This window comes from Oncorhynchus nerka, linkage group LG23 (assembly GCF_034236695.1).
Source record: "Oncorhynchus nerka isolate Pitt River linkage group LG23, Oner_Uvic_2.0, whole genome shotgun sequence".
Classification (NCBI taxonomy): domain Eukaryota; kingdom Metazoa; phylum Chordata; class Actinopteri; order Salmoniformes; family Salmonidae; genus Oncorhynchus; species Oncorhynchus nerka.
The window spans coordinates 54,641,526-54,659,104 of record NC_088418.1 but is presented as its reverse complement, the minus strand read 5'-3'; the positions used below and the strand labels follow the sequence as shown (position 1 = coordinate 54,659,104).

At 43.6% G+C, this 17,579-nt stretch overlaps 2 protein-coding genes across 3 annotated transcripts in view; one reads left to right on the top strand and one right to left on the bottom strand.

Annotated features, from left to right (window-relative positions):
- Positions 1 to 17,579, top strand: part of LOC115107065 (PCNA-interacting partner) — a 55,808-nt gene that overhangs the window by 16,384 nt on the left and 21,845 nt on the right. Inside the window, exons 10-11 of one of the 2 annotated variants that reach the window (XM_029630432.2) lie at positions 646 to 826; positions 1,364 to 2,139. In XM_029630432.2, the coding sequence (XP_029486292.2) occupies positions 646 to 826; positions 1,364 to 1,695 (513 nt within the window). In that variant the 3' untranslated portion in view covers positions 1,696 to 2,139. Of the gene's footprint in view, positions 1 to 645; positions 827 to 1,363; positions 2,140 to 17,579 lie in introns of those variants that run through there. The other variant, XM_065008294.1, reaches the window with a different exon arrangement.
- pmch (pro-melanin-concentrating hormone) lies at positions 2,159 to 3,922 on the bottom strand. The gene is made up of 3 exons (XM_065008298.1): positions 3,546 to 3,922; positions 2,679 to 2,835; positions 2,159 to 2,363 (listed from the first exon to the last, which is right to left on the bottom strand). The coding sequence occupies exons 1-3, from the start codon at positions 3,795 to 3,797 to the stop codon at positions 2,314 to 2,316; spliced, it is 459 nt and encodes a 152-aa protein (XP_064864370.1). The 5' UTR covers positions 3,798 to 3,922; the 3' UTR covers positions 2,159 to 2,313.

The window sequence follows — 17,579 nt, the reverse complement described above, 5'->3', positions numbered from 1 at the left end:
TGACGTAACGTTATTTTATCAATAGGAGTGTGGGAGGTGTTTGTGCATATTGATAAGCACACGACAGCAAAAATATATTAAAATAAACACTGCACTTCAACCCAATTACACACCATCTCCTGCAGGATTTGCTTTGACTTCTTTCATTTTGATTCCATCACAAATTAAAGTGGCACTGACTCGCCCATGGATTAAGGCTTCGGCATTGTCTCGAAGCGTTTGACTAGCCTTCTGCGACATGCATAGTTACAAGCCTGCTAGCATTAGCGGCAGGTGGACAAGCAATCTACACTGTCGTAGTACGGATGAAGCCTGAGAATGTGAAGTTAACTAAACCAAGCTAGCTTTAGAAAAACCTGAGTAGCGCTAGATTAATCATAGTATACCCCTGGGCCTGCTGGGATTGTGGGCCCTGGAGATCAGACGCACTACTTTTCTTGACTGTCCTCCAGATCAGCTAAAAGATAAATAAATGGGCTACTAGGTTCATTGTCTAATGGTGGCTTGGCTGATAAAACCTCCTTATGTCACAATTTTCTGTTTGAATAAACAAGCCCATTCCTGGAGTGCTACCATCTTGTATCTTCACTTCAACTCTAATCTAGTGCACCTGATCCTAATTTTTTTTTTTTTTTTTTTTTTAAGGCCAGAGAGCGAACCATCCGATCTCAGTTTGCCTGCACGTACCAGGACGACTCGGAGCTGCCCCTCAACCGCATCCTGGACTTCCCCAGCACCATCCAGGTCACCACCTGTGTGCACTCGGCTCCTAAGCAGACCATCACTACTGTGGACTCCACCTCTGCTGTCAATGAGCTGGGCAGAGGTAAAAAAAAATGTGTGGTTGTGACTTCATTCTCCCTTTCTCAGCAGAGACTTGTAACTGCATGTACTAATCATGCATGCCGGCAAACTGCTCCAGACTTCCTCACATAGTGCAGCGTAGCTACATGCCCCCCCCCCCCCTTAAGGGAATGGCTTCTATTCCCTCTGACGCCACCGATTCGGCTTTATGCCCAGATCCACCTTCTCAGCCCAGACCTCGAACCCTGCCCAGTCCCTTCCTTGGGACTGGTACTTACGATCAACCTTTAAATGATTCCCCATTTTATAAAACCTGGCCTCCCCCACATCTGTAGTAAAAACCTAACCCCCCCCTACTCTTTCTTTCTGTGGGAATCCAGGCTCCGCTCCATCGGGTTACATGACAAATGTTCACTTTCAGCTCGCTAGAATAAACACTCTGGCTGTTAAACTGCAGGCTAACGTCAGCAATTTCATCAGACCCCCCCCTTCCTCTCTTGTTATGTCAAAAATTTTTCAACCCCAATTGTTAAGCTCTATTACGGTTTCCTCTCTCCAGTGGAGGTTTACCCAGAGGCTGGGAGGAAAGAGGCCCAGGGAGGAGGCACAACCCGGGGGGTTGCCACAGCGCTAGGGCCCAGGAGTGGAAATGATGCCCCGAGCAGCAGTGTAGGCGTGGGCAGTCGGAAGACCAACATCCAGACAGAAGGAAGCAGCAAGGCCTGTAAACGGAAGCTGGTGGATTGTAGCGACCACTGTGGGTCAGGGAACCATCCCCCTCTGAAGAAACTCCCCACCAGATTGACAGGGAAGAATGGTGGGGCTAAAGCCCCCAGTAAGAAGAAACTGATTGCAGGACAGGGCAAGCTCACCAGCTTTTTCAGATTGTGAGCTACTCATTGTCGTGATGAAGTTGAAGGCAGTACTAGTAATGGTGCTTTATTTAATCAATGGTCTGTTGTCTTTGAAGCTGAATGTTCCGGAATCAATTGCACTTGTTTTCCCGCAGTGGCGCTTGGCCTGATTTCAGAGGCTTTATTGTACTTTTTATTTATTTTTTCCTCTGTGCTTTCCAACGATTGACAGAAATCATTTTGAAAGAAAGATCACCAGCTGTGGTGTGTCTGGGAGAGTGTGATGCAGAAGAGCTGTTGAGGCAATATGGAAAGTCTGAGAGTGGTTGAAACCCAAGCAGATCTGTTTGATAGCCGATCTGTGGAGGATTGGCCTGCAGTTTATCTCCCTCTTAGACAAAAGCCCCCCGCCAGACACTTCTCCTCTCTTACATGCATCTTCACTACTACTATAATAAATTCTATACTGTTTCGTATTTGATTTACCTGTATGATGGTGACCCAGAATTGAAGCGTACGATTGTATTTCAAAACCATTTTAATAGTTATTTGATTTTATACATGTTGTAAAACCATGGAACAGAGAAGGAAAGCATATTTGTTTTTGCAGGAGATTGACAGACGGCAGGGCAGCAGTGTAGGATCCACCAAACTCTTATGCTTGCCAACAGGGTCGATACACTCGTCCGATCATGCATCGTAGCACTGCAGGGAATAAAATTGGTAGAATTGCAGTTATTTTAAAGCATTAGCTCTTTTTAATAATGCTGTCATAACCTTCTATAGTCTTCAATTTGTTGCTTTTATATGTCTGAAATGTCACAAGTCCAGCAGATAAAACTCTTGTTCCAAATAATGAATGGAACATCATGGGCAAAAGTAGTTATGCTTTTAATGCCAGTATCGTCACCCATTTGACATGCTGAATGACGGTGACCTGGATCTTTCTAATGCCCAAGATTGAACGGATACAGGGACCGTAGAAGGAAAAATAACAGGAAGTTGCTGGTCGATACTTACTCTCAAGGTCGGCCTCCCTGCGCTCTACTTTCAGGCTATATTCAGCGGGAGAGTGATCTGTGGCTCGGTCGGGGAGGACAGGAAGGGCTCGGGAGAAAGCTGTGTTCATGCCACGTCTGGTGTGCCCTTTCAGTCCAATGTCCTGTGGGACAGAAGGCTAGATCACTGTCTGGCAGGCTTCCATTAGAGTGGATCAGCCAGCCTCTACATTGGTATACTCTGTCCACTGATGATTCTATTGCACAATCAGGTCTGGTGAGCCAAAGCCGAAGGTTATCTAGCTTGCATGATACAACAATACACATGAAAGGGCAATATAGAATCCAATGTCAAAATGAATTGAGATGGTGTTTTTTTCTTTTCCATTCATTTGGGATTGATGCATGCCATTTGCCAGATGGCCATTTTTAAGAAGCGGCACAGATCTTCTGGGTCTCAAACCCCGGCTTTCTGGAGTCTGGTCCTGAGCCAGGCCATATGAAACCAGTATGAGAGGGGCCCCAGTTATCCAGACATCTAATCTGTGTGGCTTTACAACTCCTGTCCTCATCGCTCTCTCCTTCTGTTCCATTACTACAAAGATAACCATGTCCATGACTTGCATGACATACAGATGCTAGACAAACTGAATCACTCCACATGACTACCAAACCTTTGATGGAGCGGATACATTATCGTACATGTTGCCACTGTGTGACTCTAATAAAGATAAACAGCTATCACTTTCATCTTTGTTTGATGATGCCTCAAGTTTGAGCAAAATGTAAAATGTTGGCATATGGATAACATTGTATTGATGCTGCTACTGATGAAGAGTTAAGAGGGAGATTGGTATGAGGATGGACATGGATGAAGGAAGATACTTACTGAAAGGATGAGATACTTTGTGTTGTCCTCTTCGTCGCCCAGTCCGTTGTCCAGGACGGGCTCCCGTCTGAACCTCGGGGCAGCCAGAGTGTTGTCGCTCATTGTGTCTTCGCCTAGTATCGATCGCAGGCTCTCCTGCTCTGTCCTACCCTCGTCCAGCTTGCCTGTCTGTACAGCAAAGACGACCGAGCCGGTGTTAAACTCAGAGAACAGCATTAGTGTGAATATAACAGAGGATAGGAAGATCATCATTCCTACTACACTATCTTGGTCCTAACGGCCTTGCGAAGGTAATTGAGAGTGGACTTCAGTTGCGCTCACCTGTGATGACTTGGTCAGTGGCCCATCAGCTCTTTTTATATCACGAAAAGCCAAAACAGTGGATTTTTAAAAAATCATCATTACAAAGCCATGTGTGTGTAGAGGAGATTGGAAGTCTCCTGCTGAGCTTGGCCCATGTCATCATTGAAAAGGATAAGGTCATAGCAAATTTGTAAAGCAGCTTTGAATGCTCCTTTATGTAGTCTAATCAGAAGGGAGGGTAGGTGAATAATAGCTGGATTACTGTCGGATGTAAGGACGTGCTGTATTTGAAAGAGGGGGGCAACGTCTTTTCAACAGTCATCTCTTCCCTCCTGTAGAGGGGTCTCCTCAGGCCCCTCAAAGATCGTAGGTCTCAAATTAGTCTCACAAAGGTCTCACTTCTCAATGCTGTTCACTTTCAAAGGTGGAAAGTAAATGGTGGAACATATGCCTACTGTGCAATCTGAAAGAAACCAACAGATTGCCTACAGTGAGTTATCATCACCAAACTACGTCAATGGCTACAGGCATTAATGCTCTGTGGGGAGAGAAGGTTGGGTCACTAAGGTCATGTCATCAGACTTCAACAAAACCCATAGAGAATGAAAACAGAGACCCGGGTAGCATCAACCGAACTAACCTATTGGTGATTGAGAATACAGCCTTACCGGTTGGGTATTAGGTGGGAGAAAGTCGCCGACTTTTCAGACAACATACTCCAGGCGCTAGTTATAGGCTATGTAACTATAGTTTATTCTGTTCTGATCCCATGGTCACTAGTCAGGAAGAACTCTGGGTTCTAGTCATTAGAACATTGAGTGTTAGCTTCATTGCCCCAGGGCTAGGCCCTACCCATAATGAGAAGCCCACTGACCACCATCTGTGGCTTACATGGCAGATCACCTTGTGTTCACAAGGGTAATGGCTGTGAGTTTAGGGAAATGAGCAAGGAGGAGTTTTACAAATCAAAACAAAAGGCCTTGTTGACATAGCTCTCCCAAGCTCCTCTTCAGGTCTTAGGAAAACAGACACGGGCTTACCTTATTAACATCACAGTAGCTACAGCAGAGGGATGGAGAAATAGGACATGAATAATAGTTATTGAACTCAGCTGAAGTGATTTTACTTGGAGTGCACAGCCTTTATTTTGTGAGTATTTTTGTTGGAGGCTGAGGGGCTCTAGTGACGGACTGAACTGGTCCACAGGGGCCCAACTGTTCCAGGAGCAGCACAACTCAACCTGGCAGCTTCAATATCTGTTGTTTTAACCTCTCTCTTTCTATCTCCCTCTCTCTCTATCTCTCTTTATATCCCTCCCTCTCTATCCCCCTCCCTCTCTATATCTCCCTCCCTCACTCTCTATCTCCCCCTCTCAATTAAATTTCCAATTGAAGGGGTTTTATTGGCATGGGAAACACATGTTTACATTGCCAAAACAAGTGAAATGGGTAAATAACAATACAAAATTAACAGTAAACATTACACTTACAACAGTTCCAAAAGAATAAAGACATTTCAAAGGTCATATGTCTATTTACAGTGTTGTAATAATGTGCAAATGGTGAAAGTACAAAAGGGAAAATAAATAAACAAATATAGGTTGCATTTACAATGTTTGTTCTTTACTGGTTGCCCTTGTGGCAACAGGTCACGAACCTTGCTGCTGTGATTGCTCACTGTGGTATTTCACCCAGTAGATATGGGAGTTTACCTAAATTTGATTTGTTTTTTAAAATTCTTTGTGGATCTGTGTAATCTGAGGGAAATATATGTCTCTAATATGGTCACACATTTGGCAGGAGGTTAGGAAGTGCAGCTCAGTTTCCACCTCATTTTGTGGGCAGTGTCACATAGCCTGTCTTCTCTTCGGCAGCCTTTGTCAATAGCAAGGCTATGCTCATTAAAATGCAAATCCATTTATAACATTTTTGACATGCGTTTTTCTGGATTTTTTTGTTGTTATTCTGTCTCTCACTGTTCAAATAAACCTACCATTAAAATTATAGACGGATCATTTCTTTGTCAGTGGGCAAACGTACAAAATCAGCAGGGGATCAAATACTTTTTCCCCCTCACTGTATGTATAGTTTTGTGTGTGCTTTAAGGGAACGGTGTCTAGATGGAATTTGTATTTGTGGTCCTGGAAACTGGATCTTTTTTGGAACACCATTATTTTTGTCTTACTGAGATTTACTGTCAAGGCCCAGGTCTGACAGAATCTTTGCAGAAGATCTAGGTGCTGTTGTCGACCCTCCTTGGTTGGGGACAGAAGCACCAGATAATCAGCAAAAAGTAGACATTTGACTTAAGATTCTAGTAGGGTGAGGCCGTGTGCTGCAGACTTCTAGTGCCCTCACCATTTCATTGATGTACAGTGGGGCAAAAAAGTATTTAGTCAGCCACCAATTGTGCAAGTTCTCACCACTTAAAAAGATGAGCGAGGCCTGTAATTTTCATCACTTCAACTATGACAGACAAAATGAGGGGGAAAAATCCAGAAAATCACATTGTAGGATTTTTAATGAATTTATTTGCAAATTATGGTGGAAAATAAGTATTTGGTCACCTACAAACGAGCAAGATTTCTGGCTCTCAAAAACCTGTAACTTCTTCTTTAAGAGGCTCCTCTGTCCTCCACTCGTTACCTGTATTAATGGGACCTGTTTGAACTTGTTATCAGTATAAAAGACACCTGTCCACAACCTCAAACAGTCACACTCCAAACTCCACTATGGCCAAGACCAAAGAGCTGTCAAAGGACACCAGAAACAAAATTGTAGACCTGTACCAGTCTGGGAAGACTGAATCTGCAATAGGTAAGCAGCTTGGTTTGAAGAAATCAACTGTAGGAGCAATTACTAGGAAATGGAAGACATACAAGACCACTGATAATCTCCCTCGATCTGGTGCTCCACGCAAGATCTCACCCCGTGGGGTCAAAATGATCACAAGAACAGTGGGCAAAAATCCCAGAACCACACAGGGGGTCGTAGTGAATGACCTGCAGAGAGCTGGGACGAGAGTAACAAAGCCTACTATCAGTAACACACTACGCCGCCAGGGACTCAAATTCTGCAGTGCCAGACGTGTCCCCCTGCTTAAGCCAGCACATGTCCAGGCCCGTCTGAAGTTTGCTAGAGAGCATTTGGATGATCCAGAAGAAGATTGGGAGAATATCATATGGTCAGATGAAAACAAAATATAACTTTTTGGTAAAAACTCAACTCGTCGTGTTTGGAGGACAAAGAATGCTGAGTTGCATCCAAAGAACACCATACCTACTGTGAAGCATGGGGGTGGAAACATCATGCTTTGGGGCTGTTTTTCTGCAAAGGGACCAGGACGACTGATCCGTGTAAAGGAAAGAATAAATGGGGCCATGTATCGTGAGATTTTGAGTGAAAACCTCCTTCCATCAGCAAGGGCATTGAAGATGAAACATGGCTGGGTCTTTCAGCATGACAATGATCCCAAACACACTGCCCGGGCAACGAAGAGTGGCTTCGTAAGAAACATTTCAAGGTCCTGGAGTGGCCTAGCCAGTCTCCAGATCTCAACCCCATAGAACATCTTTGGAGAGAGTTGAAAGTCCATGTTGCCCAGCAACAGCCCAAAAACATTGCTGCTCTAGAGGATATCTGCATGGAGGAATGGGCCAAAATACCAGCAACAGTGTGTGAAAACCTTGTGAAGACTTACAGAAAACATTTGACCTCTGTCATTGCCAACAAAGGGTATATAACAAAGTATTGAGATAAACTTTTGTTATTGACCAAATACTTATTTTCCTCCATAATTTGCAAATAAATTCAATAAAAATCCTACAATGTGATTATCTGGAATTGTTTTTCTCATTTTGTCTGTCATAGTTGAAGTGTACCTATGATGAAAATTACAGGCCTCTCTCATATTTTTAAGTGGTAGAACTTGCACAATTGGTGGCTGACTAAATACTTTTTTGCCCTACTGTATATATGTTGAAGAGGGTGGGGCTTAAGCTGCATCCCTGTCTCACCCCATGGCCCTGTGGAAAGATTTTTTTTTCTTCCTATTTTAACCACACACTTGTTGTGTGCATGGATTTTGTAATGTCGTATGTTTTTCCACCAACGCCACCTTCCACCAATGTGTATAGCAAACCCTCATGCCAAATTGAGTCAAAAGCTTTTTTGAAATCAACAAAGCATAAGAATATTTTGCCTTTGTTTTGGTCTGTTTGTCAATTAAAGTGTGGAGGGTGAACATATGGTCTGTCGTATGGTAATTTGGTCAAAAGTTGCAAGTACATTGTTTTCACTGTGGAAATGTACGATAATGCAGAGGATTTTCCCAAGGTTGCTGTTGACACATATCCCACGGTAGTTATTGGGGTCAAATTTGTCTCCACTTTTGTGGATTGGGGTGATCAGTCCTTGTTTCCAAATATTGGGGAAGATGCCAGAGCTAAGGAAGATGTTAAAGAGTTTAAGTATAGCCAATTGGAATTTGTGGTCTGTATATTTTATCATTTCATTGAGAGTTCCATCAACACCACAGGCCTTTTGGGGTTTTTGGATTTGTATTTTGTCCTGTAGTTCATTCAATGTAATTGGAGAATCCAGTGGGTTCTGGTAGTCTTTAATTGTTGATTCTAAGATTTTGTATTTGATCATGTAAACTCAGCAAAAATAGAAACGTCCTCTCACTGTCAACTGTGTTTATTTTCAGCAAACTTAACATGTGAAAATATTTGTATAAACATAATAACTGAGACATAAACTGAACAAGTTCCACAGACATGTGACTAACAGAAATGGAATAATGTGTCCCTGAACAAAGGGTTTGTCAAAATCAAAAGTAACAGTCAGAATCTGGTGTGGCCACCAGCTGCATTAAGTACTGCAGTGCATCTCCTCCTCATGGACTGCACCAGATTTGCCAGTTCTTGTTGTGAGATGTTACCTCACTCTTCCACCAAGGCACCTGCAAGTTCCCGGACATTTCTGGGAGAATGGCCAGAGCTCTCACCCTCCGATCCAACAGGTCCCAGATGTGCTCAATGGGATTGCGATCTGGACTCTTCGCTGGCCATGGCAGAACACTGACATTCCTATCTTACAGAAAATCATGCACAGAACGAGCAGTATGGCTGGTGTCATTGTCATGCTGGAGGGTCATGTCAGGATGAGCCTGCAGGAAGGGTACCACAGGAGGAAGGAGGATGTCTTCCCTGTAACGCACAGCTTTGAGATTGCCTGCAATGACAACAAGCTCAGTCCTATGTTGCTGTGACACACCACCCCAGCCCATGACGGACCTTTCACCTCCAAATCGATCCCGCTCCAGAGTACAGACCTCGGTGTAACGCTCATTCCTTTGATGATAAATGCGAATTCGACCATCACCCCTGGTGAGACAAAACCGCAACTCGTTAGTGAAGAGCACTTTTTTGCCAGGCCTGTCTGGTCCAGCGATGGTAGGTTTGTGCCCATAGGCGACAATGTTGCCGGTGATGTCTGGTAAGGTCCTGCATTACAACAGGCTTACAAGCCCTCCGTTCAGTCTCTCTCAGCCTATTGCGGACAGTCTGAGCAATGATGGAGGAATTGTGCATTCCTGGTGTAACTCTGGCAGTTGTTGTTGCCATCCTGTACCTGTCCTGCAGGTGTGATGTTCGGATGTTCCGATCTTGTGCAGGTGTTGTTACACGTGGTCTGCCACTGCGAGGATGATCAGCTGTCTGTCCTGTCTCCCTGTAGCGCTGTCTTAGGCATCTCACACTATGGACATTGCAATGTATTGCCCTGGCCACATCTGCAGTCCTCATGCCTCCTTGCAGCATGCCTAAGGCACGTTCACGCAGATGAGCAGGAACCCTGGGAATCTTTCATTTGTTGTTTTTCAGAGTCAGTAGAAAGGCCTCTTTAGTGTCCTAAGTTTTCATAACTGTGACCTTAATTGCCTACCGTCTGTAAGCTGCTAGTGTCTTAACGACCGTCCCACAGGTGCATGTTCATTCATTGTTCATGGTTCATTGAACAAGCATGAGAAACAGTGTTTAAACAATGTACAATGAAGATCTGTGAAGTTATTTGGATTTTTAGGAATTATCTTTGAAAGACAGGGTCCTGAAAAAGGGACGTTTCTTTTTTTGCTGAGTTTATATGTTTTTGTTTGTTCTTTGTTCTTTGTTATAGAGCCAAAATGATTGGAGAAGTGGTTTACATATAAATAACAATTTTGGATAATAACTCTTCATGTTGTTTGTTTAGTGTTTTCCAATTTTCCCAGAAGTGGTTAGAGTCTATGGGTTTACATTGAGCTGATTTCTGAAGTTCTGCTCCTTTTTCCTTAGTGTATTTCTGTATTGTTTTAGTGATTTACCATTGTGAAGGCGTAGGCTCAGGTTTTCTGGGTCTCTGTTTTTGGTTAGATAGGTTTCTCAATTTCTTTCTTAGGATTTTGCATTCTTCATCAAACCATTTGTCATTGTTCTTCGGTTTTCTGTTTGACGTTTTTTGATTTGATAGGGAAGCTGGGAAGTCAAATATATTGTTTAGTAGGTTTCCACAGTACTTTCCTTCCATCTATAGCATTTCTTAATATTAATCAGTTCCTTATTGAGTAGAATTTTTGAGTATTGCTCTGTTCAAAATCAACTGTGATTTTGCTGTGGGCTGACTGTGAATGCTCTGAGACTCTGAGTTGAGGTCAATGATAAAGTATTCTACAGTACTACTGCCAAGAGATGAGCTGTAGGTATACATACTGCAGCAGTCCCCTCGACGCCTACCATTTGACTATGTACACACTCAGCATGCCGCAAAGCGTGTCTATTGATCTGTTGCTCCTGTGAGGTGTTGGGGCTGCGTTTGAGGGCGATGTCCTTTAGGGTCCGGGCAAAAGGGGGCACTGCTGCCTTATATAGGTGGAGCTGGTCGTAAAGGCTGTTCAAGTCCAGGGTGGAGTGGTGGGCCAGGTAAACATTTGGTTTTGAGTCACAGTCATGGGAAATACTTGTGTTTACCTGCTGTATGGTAGCAAGGTGGAAGTCTTTTCATGGAAGCAGGGTGGAGATAACCACTTGTGCGTTGGGAAAAGTAGAATCATCTTTTTCAATTACTCCCTTGAGTGCTGTGGCCACCCTTTCCTGCTGTGCTCTCAGGTCATTTGTGCCTGTGTGTATTATTATATGGCTGGGTGACCCTAGTTTGTCCTCAGACAGAAGGTCTAGGGCGCGCTGGGTGTTTGGACACCAGAGTTTAGACATTGTGTGTTTGGGAAAACGTTTATTTCTTGTATATATTTCCCACTTGAGTCCATAAGGAGTACAATCTGTGCCTTGTGTATGTCCTCAGTGGGTGGGTGTGTGTGTGTGTGTGGGGGGGCTATCAGGGTGGCTGACATTGGGGGGTGCTCAGAGGGGGTGGGATCCCCTGGGCTTGGGGTTCTTTATTGGTCTGTCCTGCTGTGATGTCGAGGCTATGGTCAGGGTCTGGGGTGGACTGTTCTGCTGTGGTGTCAAGACTTTGGTCAGGAGCTGAGGTGGGCTGTTCTACTTTCGTCTCTGTGGGGGTAGCCAGCTCTCTAATGGGTTGTTCTCTGTCACAAGCCCAGGGGACCTCTGTCACACGCCATCCCCCTCACCCTTTCATCCAGCACTCTGATCCTCTCCTCTAGTGCTCTGTTCTTCTCCTGCTCCTGCTCTTTCTTCTGTTGATGTTGTCTCACCACAGTCCAGAGTGCAGATATGACTCTATCCAACTACAGCTCTCAGGGTCTAGTTGAGGGGGTGTTGTTGAGCTGGACATTTTTTTGTGCTGACTGGAGTAGTGTTAACCTGCTGTTACAGCTCAAACTGTCTTCCCTCCAGCTGGGTGAATTTATTCGTAATTTCAATGAGGGTAGTGCTGGGAGGTTGACTTTCTGCTTGGGGTTGCTCGTCTGTGGGGTTGTATAATGAAGAGGTCTGGTCTGACACGCTCGGGGTGGGGTGGTGGTATCTTTCTCAAGAGAGAGCTCAGCAGGATAAGCGATCTCTTTGATTATGTGAAAGTCCAGCTGAAACTGTTTGGGGTTGCCCCCTACCATTACTGTTCCAGACTTGTACAGGTTAACGTTGGCTGACTCGGAGTCCTCATTGTCTAATATCCTGAGTTTCCACCCATCGCTAACACCCCCCTTAACAGAGGGGTAGTGTGTTAATATAGCACTGTGCCATGCCAGGTGATGGTCTGTGTGGAAGATAAATTTGCTTATGTTCCCATCTTTATAATGGTCAGCAAAAAGTGTATCTTGATTTTCCTTAAGGGCCTTCTTTTCGTGCCATATCATTTTTTACATCCAGAGTTTACTGTATTGTTATGACCTCTGAATAGTGGGAGGGGGCTTCAAAGGCCTCTTCATTTTGGTGGGGTAGGCTGTGAAACTCTCATGCCATTGTTGGGCTCAAGGGCTTTGACACCTCTCACTTCACACCCCAGTGCTAATTGAAGTTGAAGTCAGATATGTTCTGTCCTAGCAAGCTTGGTTGCCTTAACTTAGGATTCAGTCCTTATAAAGTAAAATATATCATTGTAATGTATTTTTCTTCTTGACTTTAAAAGTAGCTTCAGACTAAACATGAATCACTCCGTTCCAGGTTGGATGGTGTTTTCAGGTTTCTGTTATTTGTTTGTCAGAGCATTTGCTATGTAGCTTGGAAATAAGAATCTTTGGTAGTAGGAATCCTTCTAGGTAATTTCGTCCAAAATCAGGTTGTAGGTTGGGAGATTTGATTTGGAGTTTAGGTTATGTTTTGGAGGCTAGTATCCTATATATCTCCTTGCCGAAAACATTAAAACGTTTTGTCACATGCGCCGAATACAACAGGTGTACCTTACAGTGAAATGCTTATTTACATGCCCTTAATGCCCTTAACCAACAATTCAGTTTTGTGTTGGGACACCAGTTAGTCGAGGTAATTGAGGCAATATGTACACTACCGTTCAAACGTTTGGGGTCACCTAGAAATGGCCTTGTTTTTGAAAGAATCCAAAAAATGTGTCCATTAAAATAACATCAAATTGGTCAGAAAGACATTCTTAATGTTGTAAATAACTATTGTAGCTGGAAACGGCTGATTTTTAGTGTAATATCTACACTAAGCTAATTGATCATTAGAAAACCCTTATGAAATCCCGGAGTCGCCTCTTCACTGTTGATGTTGAGACTGGTGTTTTGCGGGTACTATTTAATGAAGCTGCCAGTCTGTTTCTCAAACTAGACACTCTAGTATAATTGTCCTCTTATTCAGTTCAGTCCTCTTGTTCAGTCTTCCACTCCTCTTTCTATTCTGGTTAGAGACAGCTTGCACTGTTCTGTGAAGGGAGTAGTACACAGCGCTGTACGAGATCTTAAGTTTCTTGGCATTTTCTCACATGGAATAGCCTTCATTTCTCAGAACAAGAAAAAACTGATGAGTTTCAGAATAAAGCTCTTTGTTTCTTGCCATTTTTAGCCTGTAATCGAACCCAACAAATGCTGATGCTCCAGATACTCAACTAGTCTAAAGAAGGCCAGTTTTATTGCTTCTTTAATCAGCACAACAGTTTTCAGCTGTGCTAACATAATTGCAAACGGGTTTTCGAATGATCAATTAGCCTTTTAAAATGATAAACTTGGATTAGCTAACACAACGTGCCATTGGAACACAGGAGTGATGGTTGCTGATAATGGGCCTCGGTACACCTATGTAGATATTCCATTAAAAAGCTGCCGTTTCCAGCTACAATAGTCATTTACAACATTAACAATGTCTACACTGTATTTCTGATCAATGTGATGTTATTTTAATAGACAAAAAATTTGCTTTTCTTTAAAAAACAAGGAAATATCTAAGTGACCCCAAACTTTTGAATGGTAGTTTACATGTAGGTAGAGGTAAAGTGACTATGCATCGATAATAAGCAGAGAGTAGCAGCAGCGTAAAAATGGGGTGGGGACAATGCAAATAGTCCGGGTAGCCATTTGATTAGCTGTTCAGAAGTCTTACGGCTCGGGGTAGAAGCTGTTAAGAAGCCTTTTGGACTTAGACTTGGCGCTCTGGTACCACTTGCCATGCGGTAGCAAAGAGAACAGTCTATGACTACGGTGGCTGGAGTCTTCTGCATTTTTTTTGACCTTCTTCGGACACTGCCTGGTATAGAGGTCCTGCATGACAGGAGGCTTGGCCCCAGTGATGTGCTGGGCTGTACGCAGTTGCCATACCAGGCAGTGATGCAACCAGTCAGGATGACACTCTCGATGGTGCAGCTGTAGAACTTTTTGAGGATCTGAAGACCCATGACAAATCTTTTCAGTCTCCTGTGAGTGAATAGGTTTTGTCGTGCCCTCTTCACGACTGTCTTGGTGTGTTTGGACCATGATAGTTTGTTGGTGATGTGGATACCAAGGAACTTGAACCTCTCAACCTGCTCCTCTACAGCCCTGTCAATGAGAATGGGGACGTGCTCGGTCCTCCTTTTCCTGTAGTCTACAATCTTCTCCTTTGTCTTGATCACGTTGAGGGTTAGGTTGTTATCCTGGCACCACAATGCCAGGTCTCTGACCTCCTCCCTATTGGCTGTCTCGTTGTTGGTGATCAGGCCACTACCACTGTTGTCGGTAAACTTAATGATGCTGTTGGAGTCGTGCTTGGCAATGCAGTCGTGGGTGAACAGGGAGTATAAGAGGGGACTGAGCACGTACCCCTGAGGGGCCTCCCTGTACTGAGGGTCAGCGTGACAGATGTTGTTACCTACCCTTACCACCTGGGGGTGGCCCTTCAGCAAGTCCAGGATCCAGTTGCAGAGGGAGATGTTTAGTCCCAGGATCCTTAGCTTAGTGATGAGCTTTGAGGGCACAATGTTGTTGAACACTGAGCTGTAGTCAATGAATAGCATTCTCACATACAGTGGGGCAAAAAAGTATTTAGTCAGCCACTAATTGTGCAAGTTCTCCCACTTAAAAAGATGAGAGAGGCCTGTAATTTTCATCATAGGTACACTTCAACTATGACAGACAAAATGAGAAAAAAAATCCAGAAAATCACATTGTAGGATTTTTAATGAATTTATTTGCAAATTATGGTGGAAAATAAGTATTTGGTCACCTACAAACAAGCAAGATTTCTGGCTCTCACAAACCTGTAACTTCTTCTTTAAGAGGCTCCTCTGTCCTCCACTCGTTACCTGTATTAATGGCACCTGTTTGAACTTGTTATCAGTATAAAAGACACCTGTCCACAACCTCAAACAGTCACACTCCAATCTCCACTATGGCCAAGACCAAAGAGCTGTCAAAGGACACCAGACACCGGGCACTGGTGATATCTTTATTTTTGGGAATAATGACTTTTAATAATGACATGTATGTAAAAATATATCAGATCAGATGAAACTGTTGATTGACTTGTCACAGTATGCCGCTACTGCGTTAATGTTTTCTATCTTGGTTCAAAGTTTCCCTCTGGGTTTGACAGCTTAATTGCCCATCAAAACTTAGAGATGGCTGGCTGTGGGGACAGTTTTCCCATCATCTCTCGCTGCTGCTTACGTCACCTGTCAGGGGGCGGTGTTGTAATCCGGTCAAATACATCTTTCAGTCAGAACCGAAACCCTCTGAAGACCTCGCCAGATGACACCAGCAGCAGCATCATGTTATGGTTCTCTGTGGAGCAACATATTATTTCCTTGTCCTGTTCTAAGATGCTGCTTTTCATCGCCGACCCTCAACTCCTATAGCAAAAACCGTACAGAGCTGGGAGAGGAGTACGTAATGCTGGGAGCTCCAGGATGCTCACTATATGCAGATATTTGTTGTTGTGAAGATAAAGGTGGGGGGCCTTGTAGTCTGTCTGGTGTGGGGTGGATGGTTGGAGGTGGGGGCCTTGAGGACTGTATAGCAGCAGGCAGAGTTGTGGGTGTAAGGGGCTACGATTGGGCAGGCCTCTTTCTTGCCCAGAGAACAGACCATGGTTTCCTGGAACAATGCAGCTGATGAGAGGCTCTCCAAGGAAAATATGGGTCTGACATCATGGGTTCTTAAAGCCCACAGCTGAGCCAACACTCTCCTGCCATAATCAGTACTCAGTGAATTTCCACTGCTGAGGGAAATGGAGGAAAAATAAGACGGAGAAGCCCCTATGGGCATGGGTCCCTTCCCCTTCTACACCCAGGTATGGCTAGAATTTCAAACTGAGAGTTTCAGTTTGAAATGGAAATGCATAATCCAGTGATATACAAAGTTAATGTCACATTGGCTGGTGTCCTAAGGAGAGAAGAAATCCAGGAAACCGTAGTGATGGGGAAAGATGCTGAGTTGAAGGACTAATATACAGTGAGAACAATAAATGCAATTGCCAGTCCTTCGTACTACTGTAAAAGTCATTGATATCCAGTATTTATTATTAAAAGAGAACTACATTTTGCCAGACTAACACAAATCATCCCTCCCCCTAAAACAACCAAGAGGAAAAATAGTGAAATTGGAGTGTATTAAAATAAACCACAAGGTCATTTAAAAGACAATAGCGTACGTAGTTGTAGTAGGGTTTTGGAGCTTCCACTTCAGGGTTGGTCCAAAATCGGTGTCCTTAGGTGCACTCAATCCAGAGCGCATAGAGTCCATCTGATAAATTTGGGAAATAGATACTTGAGACTGCTCCTTCCAGAATCTTTCTGCTGGTGTAGCAGAGGTGCAATGGAGAAATTCACAATTAGGTATGATATTACAGAATTACAAATCAGAAATTAGACTGCAGATGTTAAATAAGATTTTTTTCTTTTTTTTTCTTTTTTTTACAGAATACAGCATTGAGGTTTCTTGGAGATTTATTTGAACTCTAAATCCTGCAAGCTTGCAAACTGCAATGTGTCTATTCGGGCCTAATAATTGATCTTGTATTAGTCATTGAGAGGCTTGGATGAAGTACCGTCCAGGATTGCCGGGCCAGACGCTTGCCAACTCCCTGCTCCACACTTGAAACGGTTATGTCTGCTGAATGGAAGCCAGAAGGCTAATTTTTCTGTGAAAATTACTTAAATGTTTGGTTATATATTCATAAAAAAGGGCTGACAGTGAATGAAAGCTTTGTCCTGTCACTGCAGAGCCGTCCAACCTCTAAAAAGCTGAACACGCAGGCGCAGCTCTCCCCTCAGTGAACCCACACCGACTCTGTTTGCCTTGGCGGAACATGCCATCTTTTAGGAAGTATCACTTTGTCATCCAGAGTGTATTCAGTTTCAGACTGATGGTGAAATGATCTCCAATCTGAATCATGTGTTGATATACAGCCGAAGGACATAATTGATTTTTATAGTTTTTGCATATGCTCAGAGAGACAAAAGTGAGCTTTGTTAGAATGCAACACTAATGTCTATGTCAGTGACACCAAGGTTTATTTTGCAGGTCTGACCTTGCTGTGGACAGCTTACTGTGCTATAATTACAAAGCAGGGAGAATTGTGTGTTAATAAGATGCATTGCTGTAGAATGTCTCCTGGACCTCTCTGTTTCATTACATCCGTTGGATATTCATACTTGACGTTCATTGGTTGGTTTTCCCTTGCATCAAGCGAGAGGGACATGGTGATCAGTTACACTCCAAATACTGATACAAGAAAGAAAATGGTTCACCTACATTTACATTTAAGTAATTTAGCAGACGCTCTTATCCAGAGCGACTTACAAATGTAGCTGGCTGTTTGTTTATCTTCTTATGTTTGGTTGCCAA